The sequence below is a fragment of the Melozone crissalis genome, unplaced genomic scaffold (genome assembly GCF_028551555.1).
Source record: "Melozone crissalis strain CALT ecotype California unplaced genomic scaffold, PUWL_Pcris_2 ptg000057l_1, whole genome shotgun sequence".
In the NCBI taxonomy this organism is placed as follows: Eukaryota; Metazoa; Chordata; class Aves; order Passeriformes; family Passerellidae; genus Melozone; species Melozone crissalis.
Genome location: NW_026535835.1, coordinates 11,741,123 through 11,756,672, shown reverse-complemented (window position 1 = coordinate 11,756,672; position 15,550 = coordinate 11,741,123). Strand labels below are relative to the sequence as shown.

Here is a 15,550-nt window from a genome sequence, read left to right as displayed (position 1 = left end):
CTAGGCTCCAGCTAGCTTCTGTCCTTCCCTGTGCCCTAGCAGCGCTGTGGCCCCTGCTCTGAAGCCTGTGCCAGACGCACGTGGACAGCAAAGGTCAGTCCCAGCTGTGTGTGGCTCTGCAGACAGGCAGAGCCCCTGCTGGCCCAGCCCCTGCAGCCCCTGCAGCCCCTGCAGCCCCTGCAGCCCTCCCTCCAGCAGGCACAGGCACCAGGTGCTCTGCTGGTGTGTGCCACACTCACCTGTGCCAGCCCAGGAGTCCTGGCAAAGCCCAGCCAGCACTGAGGCCCAGGCCCAGGAGGCTGCAGAGGAGACTTTCTCAGCTTTCTCAGCTGCACTAAGTCCCAGTGTGAGCAGTAACTCCAAATCCCCTGTAAACTTTAGGGTCTGATCTTCCCAGGAAGTTCTTGCTTCTTTGCCAGGGGAATAAAACTGAATGTGCTGCTTGAGAACTAGCTCAAATGCCTTCTTGCATGTAAGGAATTTGTATTCACTGATGATATGAGGTGGTTTGGTGCTTGGGAATTCATTTAGTTTCTTTGGAAGAGCCTTTATCCATTGTTAAGTTTGTGCTTCCAAGCCAGGAAAACTTAGCCCAGGGAGTTCTTGGGGTACTTTTAAGGGTTTATGGTTGAGGGTTTTTTTCCTAATAACAACATTATGAGCAAGCATTGTGGCCAGTAAAAATATCCTCACTTCAGGAGCAAAACTGCTCTTGGCTAGTCAAGCAATCTTTTTTGTTTCAGTCTCAGTTTGCAAGCCCAGGGGAGTATTTTGAAAACTTGCTCTGTAAAACACAGAGTAAATACAAGACTCCCCTCCTCAACTCCATTTCCACTAAAATAGCAATTCTCACTGAATTAAGGGAACCTAAGTTGTACCTGTTGATCACAATTAACTCTCAGTTAAATTTATCAGAGGTTTGGTTTTTTTGCCCCCTTACAAAAATGTGGCTTGTCACCTGCAGGATATTACTTCAAGATTTTCTCAGATGCCTGATTTGGTTTTTCATTTGGTTTTTTTTCCAAACAAAGCAGAACTGTTTGGAAACTTACTGTTATCGTGCTTGTGTCCAGGATAAATAATTCTGAAGACATAATCTGTGGATGTGTCCTCAGCTGGCATCTCCTCCAGGTCCACTGATTTGTTGCTATTCCGCTTTCGAAGCTTTGGAAACACCTTGCCCTAGAGAAAAGAATAATTCCATACATTCAGCTGTGAGTGACTAACAGAGTGCAACAAACTAAGTACTACAGTCCTTTGGCATCTTAAATCTCCAAACTTTCAATGTTGGGAGGGGTGAGGGAGAAAACAGTGGAGTCATATACAGGTAGAGGTTTAGGGGTACTTAATACTACTTTTCTGTGTGCTGTAAACCAGCCTTTTCTTGTAATCTATGGGAGCTGGGCACCCCAAGCCTCTGGCAGCAGCTCTGTCCAGTCCATCTGAGTCTCACTTCTATTGTGTGGGTTTGTATCTTGATGGAATAGCAGATTCCAGCTCATTGCTCAATGGGGTAATGAAGGTGTGAACAATTTTTACAGACCACGTGTATAAGAAGCAGACTGGACTAAATGGAGTTGTGTCCTGCTTTACCACAAAGCAGCTTGAAGGCAGTGCCGGGCCCCGAGGAGCAGAGACCCCACCAGCAGCCTCACCAAGAGCCCAGCAGAAGCACAGTACCTTGCCCTGCTGGCACCAGAGCGGGGGCTCCAGCTGGCCCCGGGGCAGCAGCCCGTTCTCCAGGCAGGACAGGAAGGCCAGCAGGTGCCCTCCCTGCGGGAAGTGCAGCGGGGGCCTCTGGGTCCCATCCTGGCTCACCAGCACCAACGTCCATCTGCTTTCTGCTGCAAGGAGGACAAGGGGAGTCCACACTGTTACATCACAGCCTCAGCTGGCTGCTCTTACCTTCTAAGCAAATTTTATTTGGGATCATCTCTAAGTAGATAAATAAACCTGTAAGGCACAGTGTGATCTAAGGATGATATCAGCCCTTTAGTCCTAAAGAAACTCAGGATACATGCAAACTATGAAAGCCTCATACAGTTGTCATCCTCTATCAGCTGGGACTGGAGATTTTAACACTCATTCCCACATGGCCAGAACTAGTCAGAGATGCTCCTGACACTGAGGGAGGAAAAGCAACCATTCAAGTGGCTCTCCTGTTTATGTATTTTTAAGGAATATGCTTAAGGGTTATGCTTACGTTGCTGGTGGCAGTGGATGCAGACGATCTGGCTCAGTGGCACAATCAATGCGTAGTCCCAGTAAACACTAAAAAGGAAGGAAAATGCAGGAAACATTGTTTTTTCCATATTCAGGAATGCTTGCAGTTCCAAGCACCTGATAGAAAGAACTCTGCTAAGTTAATAACTGCTTATTAAATTTGGTCAGTGAAAGTAAATTATTGGTCAAGTAAAGGGCAAAGGAAAGCTAGTTTCTCCACACTGGATATTCTGGTACTAGGTTTGTACAACCTCTGCTTCCCTCTTCCCCTCCCCTTCCTCTTTCCTGGTGTCCCCCAGCAGGTTACACAGTTCTTCCCATCTTTCCTGAACGCAATGAGTACCTTTTCTCCAGTTCTGAATCTCCAAGGGTTCCATTCATCAGCTGGTTTGGAGTCCATTTCAATGTCAAACTATCTGCTGATTGATGAAGGGAGAGATATCCAGGAATTGCCTCCAAGTCATCTTTCTGTTCACAGAAGCAACAAACAGACAACCCAGGTGACTCAAGTGCACAAAATATCTGCATGAAACATATGCTCCAGTCTTTCTATGCCATGCAAGTTCCACAGCTGCAGTATCTGGGAAGTGTGGAGGGAAACCCTAACAGCAGAAGTACTGCTATACAACATTGCTATAGCAAGAGGGGAAAAACCTCAGCACAGTCAGCTGGTTTATGAAATACAGTCCAGTATGTTTGCTCCTGCCTACAGCCCACTGCTCACTGACAGTGGCCAGGCAGTGAAAGCATTTGTGACGTGTCGAATGTACCCCAGCCCAGGAGAGGCGAGCAGAAGGCAGCTCTGTGCTGAGAACAGAATGCACCGAGCCCTCGCCAGGTCGGAGCTCTACCCCAGCTCCAGCCCTCCTGCCCCAGTGCCTGCCCCAAGGGCTGCTGCACTCACCGGCTGCACCAGGACGTTGTTCTTGCCGTAGAGAAGGTGGGTCCTGGAGTTCTGGTGCAGGGACTCCACGTACTCCCGTGCCGAGGCAGCGAAGCGATCCTCCGACGTGCTGCCGCTGGAGTGGCGCTTGCGGATCTGCACACACAGCGGGCGGGTCAGCCGGGGCACAGGCAGCAGGGCAACTCTGTGCAGCCAGGGCTTGGCAGGGAAACTCAGCCCTGACCACGGCACCTCACAGTTTCTTGTGAACTACCTGGTCAGACCACAACTGTCAAATGCCACAGAACTTAGTGCTGGGTCCCAGACTTTTCTACGTACAGATAAAGAGGGCACTGTGGCCCAAATGGAGTTCTAATCCGTGACACAGCTCCGTTACAGAAGGAAGGCTGTGCCAGGTCCAGGTCCCTCCCTCAGGGGGCTGTTCTGTTCCCAGCCCGTGCCCCAGCCAGGGACAGGCACAGAGTTAATACCTACTCCCAGGGCCGGGCGCTTGGAGGGCGAGTCCTGGCGGCCGTGCGCGCCGTGGATGCGGTGCCGCTGCACCAGCTCGTCGGCCGACGGGTCGGTCCAGTAGTGGTCAGCTGTCTTTAGCTTGGTGTACTCCAGAGCACACGGTCCAACTAGGAGAAGAGACCCAGGGAGGAACCCTCTGAGTCTGTTCAGAGACACACTCACTGCTACCCTGCTGGCTGAGCACTGAAGGTGAGATTTCCTTCTCAAGCCAAGTGAATAACAATGGTCACTGATCCCAGGGGATCAGCCCATAATGCAGACAATATAATAATGTATCACTCCTATTATCCAGGGCTGTGTAAGAGTATTCCTGTAGGAAACAGTGCCCTGCCACAGCAGCATTAGCAGTTACAAACTGCCAGCATTTAGTAAAAATCCATTCCCATTCTGCTTTCTAACTCCACCAGATGATCAATCTCTTCTGGTCTTGTAAGGAACTGAACATCGTCACTGTTGCTCTGTTATAAATAGTTAACTACATACAGGATACAAAATTCACCTGTTGTAACATTGTTATAATGCAAAATGCTTTAAGAAACAATTTACTTTCTTCAGCATAAAAAGTAACTTTGCAAGAACTCACCTAGCAGAGAAGCCAGTATTGGGCCACAAACAGGATCTGCCAGTAAAGCTTCCTTTTCATAGTATTTACTACAAATAAAAGATCAGAACAGTAGTTGGTATGAACCATTTCAAAGCTTGGGTGTAGCTACAGGTCTAACACAATGGGCCTCTTGATATGCTCATTCTGTCTCATCTATTTTCCAGCTGAGCTCGGAGAGGCGGGAGCTTGCCTTGTGCTCAGTGTGTTTACCCAGTATATTTGATTTGGGGCTTTGGGCAGAATTGCAATATGGGAACAAACAATAGTTCTCTGCAAGCAATTTTGCCCATTTTCCACAGAGACAAAACAATCCACACATTCTTAAACATGTCTTCCATCTGTGAGGAATCATCTTGAAACACTGTGAAGAACTATGAACTACTGCATTGCTCTTGCAGTGACCCCCAAATCTTGCCATTGCAGCGGGCAAAGCTGCTTTACAAAACCACACAGCCAAAAAATCCAAACACCCACAGCTCTGGAATGCCACTGTCCTCTGTGGTCTGTTCACTAGATGGGGCTCAAACTCTAAAGCACCTGCTCCTCCTCCAGGACAGAACAGCTGAAGGATGTGAACATGGAGCATTTGAGCAGTAATGACACAAAAATGCACGGTAACAAGCCTTATGAAAAGGTTTGTTTTATTCACCAAGTCAGGTTCTCAAAATCACACACTTGCAATGAAGGACCTGATCCTAACTCATCTGAAGGGATGGGGAAGGCAGTGAGATGATGGAACAACTGAAAACAAACTCCCCTGATGTGTCTCCTGTGGATTATGTGGAAAAGAAATTAAAACCCCTTGTACCCATGTATCTGCGGACACTGAGGCAGTGGACTAAAATGCTTTCATTAACTGTGTCTCTGGGACATGGCCAACCCTCCCTCTGTCTCTTCTGCACAAAGCTCATAAAATCCAAGCTGGCATTACATATCCCAGAGCAACAGTTTGCTTGAACAGCACAAAGACCTTTCTTCCATTCTCTTGCTTTTAGTGGCAAGATACATCATGAAAGCAAAGCTGGTGACAAGGAAAACAGTAACACAAACTTGGAAAATTCTGTGAAAATAAGCTGCTTTGCCCTTAGCTCTCATCCTTGTTCAGACCCACTGGCTTTGGATGAACAAGAATGTGTTGCAAGTGCAGAATGACAAGAGCACCCTGCCAGCAAACTTCCCTTGTGGGACCACACCAAGCTTTAGGGTCCCTTCCTTTCTCTTTTTATGGGAGACTGTCCTCAGTGTGCCCCATTAAGTCTTCTGTATCATGCCCATTACAATACGGGCACCTGATATACTTGAAGTTACATTTGTAGCTGATTTCTGGAAAGCTGAATGCCTCTTAATGTTTTTTTGTAAGCCTGAAACACTGTCAGTGATGAAAAGCTAAAGTACAATTTTTCTAAGTGCCTATGTAACTGGTTTCATCTTACCAACAGCCTGCATCACAGGGGTTTGCCAAAGACTTCTGATGAAATCCCTTGCTGCAGACACCTAAATGCATCAATCCAACAAAGCCCTGTGCTTCTGCTGCTTTCCTTACCTGCAGTTATCAACAATGTACTGCACAATCTTGTCCAGCACCTTCTCAATCAAGGCTGTCCGAACCCAGATGTGCCTGATGGCCTGAGGTGTCAGGACAGGTGTTTTGCTTGTGGTTGATCCCTGCCTTTTGAGGGGTTCCTGCCCATTTGGCTGATTTTTCCTGCAAAAGGTGATAAAATAAAAGTAGTCAGAATTTGCACAGCTGCATCATCCAGTGAAACCCATCCTCCTGCATCAGGTAACACAGAGCAGCTGCAGGAGAAAGGAGCTGCAAAGCACAGGGGCACCTGCCTTGGCTCTGCACACACTGCCCCGGGCTGAGCGGAGCAGGAACCCCCTCAATGTCTTTTCCAAAAACCTCCCCCTTAAAATAAAAGAAGATTCCATTTTGCCTCAATGAGGAAAGGAAACCCTGACATCTTCAGGTGCTTTGCCAACACTTGGGTTCCCTTTCAGGAAACTGTTCAGTTACACAGAGTCAATACAATTTGCTTGGGTGAGATCTGTAATTGCCCCCTGCACTGACAGGGTCCCAAGTCCTGCAGCAGGCCATAACAGCACCCCATCAGAACAATTTGGGTGTTTAGCTGCATCCCAAACAGGCTTTTCTTAAGCCACAGCCTCAGGAGCAGTTAGGCTGTTACAGCCCTTCTGTCTCATTTCACACATCCAGCAGAGTGAGTCCACCCCTGCAGTATTTCCCAATAGTATCTTTTCTGTGTGTATTTTCTACAGCACTTAAATTTTGTGGCTGTTAATAGCTGAAAAACACACAAAATTTGTCCAAGAGAAACCACAGAATTTAAGTTCATTGCTCCTCTCTGTTAGAGGATACAGCTGAAGTTCTCTTGTGGTTAGAAGGGTGTTTGTGTGGGTTCTTAACCAGGAGAGAGGCTGGTGAATTTTCAGTAGGAAGCATCCTTCTTCTCAACATTTAAAAAACTAATCTTAATAAAATCTCTGTCTGTATCAGTAGGCCCAACTAAAAATATATCCAAAATAGGCACATATCTGTCAAAAACTACATAACAAAGTCTGATAATTATAAGTCTAATAAAGATAAATGTCAGAAAATTACACAGAAATATAAGTGCTAATTTAAATAATTGTCAGTAATGAAAGACAAGCTCTCTCACAAAGCCCTTCTTTACAGAAAATTGATCAGAAGCTAAAAGTTCCTACCGTGTGCAAAGAGCTCTCAGGGCTCAGCAGTGTCTACAAACAGAATTAAAAATGTTCTTGTCCTGAGCTTATAGGACAAGACACTCACGCACTGTGATTTCATCTACAGAACCACATGGGAAATTTTAACTTTGCTACTCACCACCAGCAAGAAGCCTAAGACTTTCAGTAACCTTAAGTACTTGACTCCAGGATTCTGTTGTGCTTAAGTCCAGTCTGTACTGAACAGTTTTCCTATACCATCCTTCTTCCCATCACTGTTTGTATCCATTAATTTAACTGTTTCTGCTATGATACCAAGAAATTTGCTCCTGGTTTGGCAGGAGCATGCCAAAACAGCTTTTCCAGTATGTCTGTTCTTGAGTTCCTCCTTCCACCCCCTCCCTTCCCGCCGACAGTCCAAGCTGGTCCACCATCCCCAGACTGTGAGCCCTCTCTGCAATCACCAGTAATTAGTCACTTCTGCTGCTGTGTGTGGGCTGAATGTGCTCCTCTGCTGCACTGAGAGGCAAAATGAAACCCCAAAGCCTCAGTTCCCCACGTCTGCCCCTTTGCTCACTGCCAGCTTGATCAAACGCCAACACCGACAGGTGCTGACAGGACAAAGCTGCATCACCTGGGCCAAGCCCCCGTGCACTCACGGGCAGCCCGTGTCAGCACCTGCACACACACCTGCACTGGCTGACAAACAGAGCCCAGCCTCACCTGCTCTCCACCTGCTGCTGCAGCTCCTGCACCTTCCTGCACACGTCCCCAGCTATGGCACAGGTCTTGCCCACCTTGGTGAAGAGCGCGGCCACCTTGTCGGAGCGCAGGAAGCCGGCAGCCCTGCGCTTCAGCATGTGCAGCAGGCACGCCTCCACCACACCTGTGGAACGGACACAGCGTTACCCTCAGCTGCCTCCTGCCTGCTCCTGGGCCTGCACAGCCTGCTCACGGCCCCTGGGCAGGGCTGGGTCAGCAGGGGGGGACAGACAGACAGACAGACAGACACCCCGATGATGTCAGCATGTGTATAATCTGCTACTACAAGCACCTTGTAAAGTACAGGTAATGGCAGTATTTAATAAACTGAAATCAGCCCATGGTCTGACAGGAACAGGAGCCCGGTGCTGATGCCATCTCTGAGTGGAGCCAGGCCGGTTCCTGTGCCAGGGGAAGGAGCACCTGTGCAGGAACACCCATGACACTGATGCCATCTCTGAGTGGAGCCAGGCTGGTTCATTCCCTGCCAGGGGAAGGAGCATCCATGCAGGAACGCCCGCGGCGCTGCGGGGGACAGCAGCGATGACAGCACGACCAAGTTCTGCACAGCACAGTCTAGCTCCTGTCTAGCAACCATCACAACAGCTCTTAACCCAGCAACTGTTGTGCTCTGTCTTTCAATGAGAAATAAAGAAAAAAGAAAAGCAGCTTCCCAGATGCCTGGAGCAATGCAGCAATTTGATTCCAAATCTTAGATGAAGCAACCTGCCTTTAAAAATAACTGCAAAGAAGTGCATTGCTGTTGCTTAGGAAACAGACTCTCTTCCCACCTTCACTGCTTTTTTTTTATTTCTTTAAAACAATAAAATATTAATGAAACAAATTTAGTGAAAAGCACAGCAGGCACAGCTTTAATTATTAATAAATGCTGCAGCTGCCACTGAGGGCAATTTCCCCAGTGACTGTCCCTAGAGCCCCAATATTTAACTATTCCATTGTGACATTTCTCATCACAAGAACTTGGGTAAGATTAGTCCCCAGCTGCCTATAATGCACACATAGGGGTCATCTGCAAGGGGCGAGACATTGAAATTTCTGCTGGATTGCCTCAAAATGTATTTTCCACAGGACAAGAGATTAACACGTGCCCAGTTCTGTGTGCAAGGAGCCCTTGGACTGGGGGGCAGGTTACAGCCTGGCCTGTGTGACCCTCAGGTCACTTCATTCTCCTACACTTCAACCCCAGGGTGAGACTAACAGCACTCTTCTCTCCAGGCTCCTTTCTACAAGAATTACTCCAGAACAGCTGGAATACATTCACATCTGACTCGATCTGAATGTGCTCGCAAACGCACCGTGGCTTTTACCCAGTTAGACCACAAAACAGGCAAGCAGGGCAGTACACCTTGAGACACAGGTGCCGTCCCATCGCAGCCCAGGGCACCGTGTGGGTGCCACCCTGGGGGCACAGGGCAGCAGCAGCAGAATGGCACAGCACTGCAGGCAGGGAGCAGCTCCTGGCAGAGCCCCCAGGGCTTCCCTTTGGCTGCGTGTCCAAGGCAGGCACTGATCTCACTGCACCTCGCCAGCATCGCCCACGGCCAGGCTGAGTCACAAGGAAACCTCACACGCCCTGAACAAACTGGCACAGGAGCACCTCACGCTGCAGAACCTCTCCAAAGACACGAGGGGACCTTGGCCGCGGTGCTTTTCGATAAACCCAAACCAGGTGATCCCCAGGAGTCACAAACTGCACAGCTCACGCTGCTGCCTAAAGAGACAACACAAACTGTTTCAGGGGTGGTTCCTTGGGACAGGGAAATGGGGTTATTTACCCATTTCTGGGAAAATGAGCCATTTCTCCCTTTTTGGAATCTGACACTCTAAGAAGACCTAAAAATAAATGATTCAGCTGTTCCTGGAGAAACTGCTGACACCAGAAAGGCATCACTGGGTGGCTTTGTGTGCACACAGGTAGTCTGTGTGAATGTACACATGCTTTTGGCTACAGGCATGTGTGCACACAGGTAAGTAACTACTGCACAGCCCAGGGTGATCCCCAGCCTGCCTACTGTCACTGTACCTACAACAAACACATACCAAAACCCACCAGATAAAAAGGCAGCAACTCATCACACACAGTGGAAGAGCAGCTCTGCACTGGGAATAAATCAGCACAGCTCAGGTAATTCTCTTGTATGGTTCAGCTGACAGCAGCCATCTAAAAATTCATTAACTCCAGACAGTTTTGAGGAGCATTCTCTGCAGCATTCACTGCTGAATTTAATTAAGTGCAGATATATTATTGATTTACAGTTCAAATAATCATAGTGCCCACCAGGCTTCAGGAAATGTCACTTTTTCATGACTTCACCACAGCTACTTCTTCCAGGGTCAGGTGAACAGGTTTGGTTTTGTCCTTTTTTGGCTCTATGAAAATTCTGATATGACTTAATGGACTGTGAAATGAAAGTTCTGGGGCTGGAAAGGTGGTGAGCAGAGAAAAGAAAGCCTGTGGAAGGATTATTTATGGGGTGTACTTAGCAGATGAGATTTTCCTTAGACAGGAAGAAATACTCCAGCTAAATACCTTGTTTTCATGGAAACTGTGCACGGGGAATTGAATTCATGAGGCTGAAGAAATTAAAAACAAGTGAAAGGAGTAGGATGATAAAGAAGCCATCAGCTGCTCATGATCTCCAGCTGCTATTGCTTTATCCTAGTCACAGATCTGCCCAGTTTGAAGGCAGTTCTCCTGCCCAGTTCAGCCTGCTGTGTCATTGGGAGATGCTGGTCCCCGAGTGCAAAGGGCAGCACAGGAACATCCAAACCAGCTCCTGTGCCCCTGCACTCAACCTGCTTCTGTGGGCTGTGCCACAGAACATCCCATGTTCAGTAACTCCCTAGAAAATAATAATTTAAAAAGTATCTAAATGGACAATTTCCAGTTCTAAAGTGGCTGGGAAACTTTGGGGCTGGAATTTGGTGACTGCTCCTCTTTAAAACCGTGATCATTAAGCTTCAAGGATCTCAGCAACCTCCAGAAAACAGAAGTGTTTTCATTAAACACTGTTAAGGGCAAATCGAAAGTACCGAAGTTTCTCTAAATATTGAAAATCATCCAATTTGATGACCCAGGATCAAAGCAAAATGTTTAGCAGAGTTCTCTAAAAAGCACAAGAGATTTTATTTCACTTCTCAAGCTAAAAACACATCCAGTTCAAAAACGGTTTCATTTCACATCAGAGCTAATATTCACTCTGTTTTTTTTCCTCCCCACCACAGCACACCACTCATTAATTCAAGCATCATCTTTGGAGCACAATCAAAAACCTTATAAATGTGCATGAAAAAATATTTGCTTCCCCCCAATTATGATCATCTCTGGTACACTCTCTGGGCTAATGTGTTTATCAAGTGAGGTAGAATCTCTGTAAACTATTTTTTAAGCATTATTCATCATTGAAAATGTTTGTTTCCCAAATAGGAGCGGTAATACAGGGAGACTTGTGTTTTGTTTGTGAGTGATCTGCATTTCCACAGCAGATAATCTTCATTTTTTTAAAATATCAATGTCAAGGGTAGAAAGCCAAAAGAATTAAGATTATAAACTGTCAGGTTGGGCAGTGGTTATTTACATCTGTTTCTACAGAAGTTGCATTTCTGTGAGCTAAGGAAAAAAGAGAGAAAACTGAATTCTTTGTTTTCTGTCAAATCTGAATATGGTGCTATTTAGAAGCCTCAAGGCAATCAGCTAAAAATCCCAAAGCATAAGGCATCTCTTCCTAATGGGGCTGGTTTTCAGAAGAATTGGAATGCTGTCACTCCAGCTGAAAATGATGGGAACAAAATCGTGTTATCTTTCAAACACAATTAACTTTGTGCAAAATGGGATAACAAGTCACCCTGAGGAAGGAATTAACCCTGGGTCTTTACAGTGGGACTGTAAAGCAGCCCAGACTCCAACCATCCCAGGTGACCCTGGGTACCTGCTCTCCAGGAGGCACCAGCCACATTCATGTTCCAAGGGCTCCTGCTTTTCCACTGCCAGCGTGGATGGGGACTGACCCATGACCTCAGCTGAAGCTCTTTGTGCTCCTACAGACGCGCAAGGCCCTAAAATTTCACACCTTATCAGATCTCAACTACTCCAGAAAATGCAGCCACACAAGGGCTCTGCTGCTGCCTCCCCCTGCAGAGTGAATGGAGTGCTCATCTGCTGGAAGTAACTGCTGAACTGTTCCACACAAAGTCCAATCTTAGTGTTCTGCACATTCATTAACGACAATCCTGTCATACACTGGATTGCTCTGAACTGTGAAGAGGACCCAAGAGCCACTCTGATTCTCAGAATACACCAGTCCTTCTGCTGTGAACAGATACTCAGTGACACAGACCTATTTCAAACAACAATTCCCTCTACTTATTTTTGAAGAAGGAAGCATCTTACAGCGATGATTATCAAGTGTAGATGCCCCAGGGCTCTGTGGAAGGAAGCTGCAAGGATGGATTGGGGCCCACACATCAGACCTGGAGTGTGAATTACAGCCTGAAGCACAGACATCCCAGGAGCACTTGTGGGTGATAGCTCTCCTTGCTCTGTTTCTGAGAACAATAAATGCTCACGCAGTCCTGATGTACACAGACACTGCAGGAGAGCAGAAGCACCAGCATAAGACACACATGCCAGCTCAGGAGTGCTTCACAGAAGCAGCCACGGAGTCAGGCCACAGCCTGGCACAGCCTGGCACAAGTCAAGGCTGCGTTTGAGTCTCTGAGTGAAGGAAACACAGGAAGCTGAAAGAGCTGCTGTACAACTTACAGGAGCACCCAGGAGAGACTGTATGAGAAGAGGTAGCACCATAGCACTGCCCCACCACCTGGCACATCCTGCTTCTACACCTGAGCTCACCACACAGAAGGACGGACCCTGCAGAGCTGGCCAAGGGCACTCACAGCACTGCATGGCTACTGCATGGGTCTGTTTGTGCATGGACCTCCTCAGCCACCACAGCTACTGCATCCACTGCATGGACCTGTTTGTGCATGGGTCTGTTTGTGCATGGGTCTGTTTGTGCACAGACCTCCTCAGCCACCACGTCCAGAACCACCAAAGGCTCACAGGCTGCTCAGCTTTCAGACAAGACTGGACTGGCAGCAGGGCAAGCCAGCACTTGGCTGTGCTCAGGCAAGTGTCCCTTCTCTCTCGGTGGCAGATGTCTGCTCAAAGGCCTCAGGCCACCTCTCTGATGTATTATTCACACAGAGAAAGCACCAAGGACTGCTTACTAATGGGAATTCATTATCTCCCAAGCTCCCCCAGGCAGGCACCACATCCTTCTTTTGTTTGAAGGGCTGCACATATGACTAAACACAGTCACAGACCCCATACAAACACCTCCAGTTAATATCCAGATCCAGCTCTGCAGTCAAGCCCTGTCACCTTTCCCAGTGCATGACTGGACAGATCGTGATGTGGTTTTGTTCTTCTTTTTTTTAAGACCTGTGTTATTTAAACACACCATTACCTAGGAAAAAAACCCCAGTCATTTTCATCAGTTAATAAGAGAAGAAAAGCAATAAACATAATGGGGATGGAAAAAGAAAAAATTGAGGTTAATGCAGCTAAATCAACGGGACTGGCTCATCCCCTAGGGCTGAGCCAGCCCAGCTTCCTCAGCTCCTCTAGGAGAGGCTCTCTGCTCCTCTTCTCTGCACCTGGAATTGCAGGCTCTGCAGCAAAGATCCTCAACAAATCTATCAGGATGGAGCAGTAAAGTAACACCCAGAAACGGCAAATTTTCTCCTTGGGTTCAAAAGGGGAAAAGCATTTCTGGTCTGGTCTAGACACAGTTTTAGAACATATTTAGAAGGCAAAGATTATTCAATGTCACGGAAGGAAAGGAAAACCAAATACCTCCGATTGTCTTTGAAGTGAAGGACTGTAATCAATTAGTAACTGAAGATGGGAAGAAACAGCACATGCCAAGTATCCAAAGTATACCAAAAAAGCTACAAAGCATCAAGAAAACAAAAAGAAGATGGGGATTTTTTTGTTTTCTTTGATAGAAGAGCCTCAATGTCTTCCAGGATTTGAGTTCAGATTCAGGAAGAGGAAAGGACCTGCCACAAACCCACGCACAGCTGCACAGCTCAGGTGCATCCCCCAGGAACAGCAGTGGAATCCCCCAGCTCCCTCCTCTCCCTCACACCCCAAGGGACACGTGCAATGCCATCCCCAAGCAAGGCTTACAAGAAGCCCCAAGCACAACATTAAATACCATTCTGCAGCTCAAATCAGAACTGGCCTTTTCAGTTCAGCCACAAAGGGATTCTGCACATTTTAATTAATGGGTTTAATTACTGGTAGCAGGTTTATTATTCAGGCCAAAAAAAGCTTTTCATGCAGTTCATCTCTTCCTTAATTTGAACTGAAATCTCATTGAAAAGCCAAATTCTGCACATTTAATAGTGCCCAAGTTACTATTTTTACTCACATTTACTACTAACCTTTCCCAAAACCATAGTAAGTATATTCCCTCTGCCAAGGTGGCATGCTGGATTTATTTAAATAACATATATTTTGATTGTGACACACACTAACTCTCCATAACCCACCTGAATTCTATGGTGATTAGTTTATAGCATGGGGAATTCAGGATTATTTAATTTAATATACTCAAAGTATTATTCTAAGAGAGCAAATGACTAAGACTCATTTCAAAGTAGATATTGGAAATGTAGAGATCATCCGGGTTACCATGTCTGAGGCATCCATGAATAAACCCTGTTTGCAGTATGAAGCTGACTTGAACAAGTATTTTAATTGCTTCAAGCAGCGTGTTACTGTCAGACTAAAGGTGGGCAGCCACACAGAAAAGGCTCAGCAAACTGCAGGCAGCTTTTGGACAAACACTGTAGGCGTAATGTGCTGCACTGGAAACCCTGTAAATACACTTGAGGTGAGTGCAGAAACAGAGATGTTTGCTTTGCCTTCCCCTTCCCCTTCCCCGCAGAAGGGGGCAAGGGCTGGTGCAGCTGCAGGGCAGGAGGAGCAGGGGGCAGAGAGAGGAGCTGAGGGCAGGCTGGGCAGCAGGAGCTGCCCTGGCACAGAGAGAGGAGCTCAGGGCAGGCCGGGCAGGAGCAGCTGCGGCTCCACCAGCCCCGCGTCAGTGCAGCTGCTGTTCCCAAGGAAACGTCTCCAGAGCCCGGCTGCAATCGGCCACAGCAGCTCCCAGCAGAAGCTGCTCCAAACACCCTCAGCACTGCACTGTGCCCTGGGGCTGGCTCCACAGCAAACCTAGCCCAAAGGAATTCAAAACTTTGTCCCACAGTGGACATATCAGCCACAGGCCAATGGGGCTGCTGTGGCTCTGAACCACAGCCAGATCTCCTGGAAAGCAGAGGGGATGGCAGAGCCCTGGGATGTAACCTAGGTTGGTTATGCACCAGGTTGGGAACAAATACAGAATCTCCTGCACTCACTGCTCCTCCACAAGGATGCAAACATCGGCAGTGCTCTCCTCCTCCCACAGCACCCAGGCAGGCAGCACAGGCTGGAGCAGAGTCCTCGTGGCTGCAAATCCCTCCTGCTGGATGGATGAGCACAGCTGACCTGCTCAGAGGCACCATTCCTCCAGGCCAGCAAGGGTGGCACAGAGCTGGAGCATCTCCCAGGACAAGGGGCACATGACATTTAATTGGCACCTTCAGCCGTCTAGGACCTAGGGCAGCTACGACCTGTTCAGCTACTGATGCAGAGGGACCCTGAAATCAGCCATCAGGTATTTAAGAGGCTCTTGCTAAACTCAGCCTAGCAGGAGAGTAAAATGATTCACAAGAATTCTATATTTATAACGAAGATTCACCAAAAA

General features: G+C 47.5%; 1 protein-coding gene across 5 annotated transcripts in view; it reads right to left on the bottom strand.

Moving 5' to 3' along the window:
• SGSM2 (small G protein signaling modulator 2) overlaps nucleotides 1-15,550 on the bottom strand; it is a 35,293-nt gene that overhangs the window by 12,457 nt on the left and 7,286 nt on the right. For 3 of the 5 annotated variants that reach the window (XM_054287100.1, XM_054287104.1, XM_054287105.1), the window contains exons 3-11: nucleotides 7,677-7,839; nucleotides 5,788-5,949; nucleotides 4,224-4,291; nucleotides 3,602-3,747; nucleotides 3,128-3,262; nucleotides 2,567-2,691; nucleotides 2,204-2,271; nucleotides 1,681-1,844; nucleotides 1,053-1,182 (exon numbers count right to left, since the gene is read on the bottom strand). In XM_054287100.1, the coding sequence (XP_054143075.1) occupies nucleotides 1,053-1,182; nucleotides 1,681-1,844; nucleotides 2,204-2,271; nucleotides 2,567-2,691; nucleotides 3,128-3,262; nucleotides 3,602-3,747; nucleotides 4,224-4,291; nucleotides 5,788-5,949; nucleotides 7,677-7,839 (1,161 nt within the window). The remainder of the gene's footprint in view (nucleotides 1-1,052; nucleotides 1,183-1,680; nucleotides 1,845-2,203; nucleotides 2,272-2,566; nucleotides 2,692-3,127; nucleotides 3,263-3,601; nucleotides 3,748-4,223; nucleotides 4,292-5,787; nucleotides 5,950-7,676; nucleotides 7,840-15,550) is intronic. The other 2 variants (XM_054287103.1, XM_054287106.1) reach the window with 1 other exon arrangement.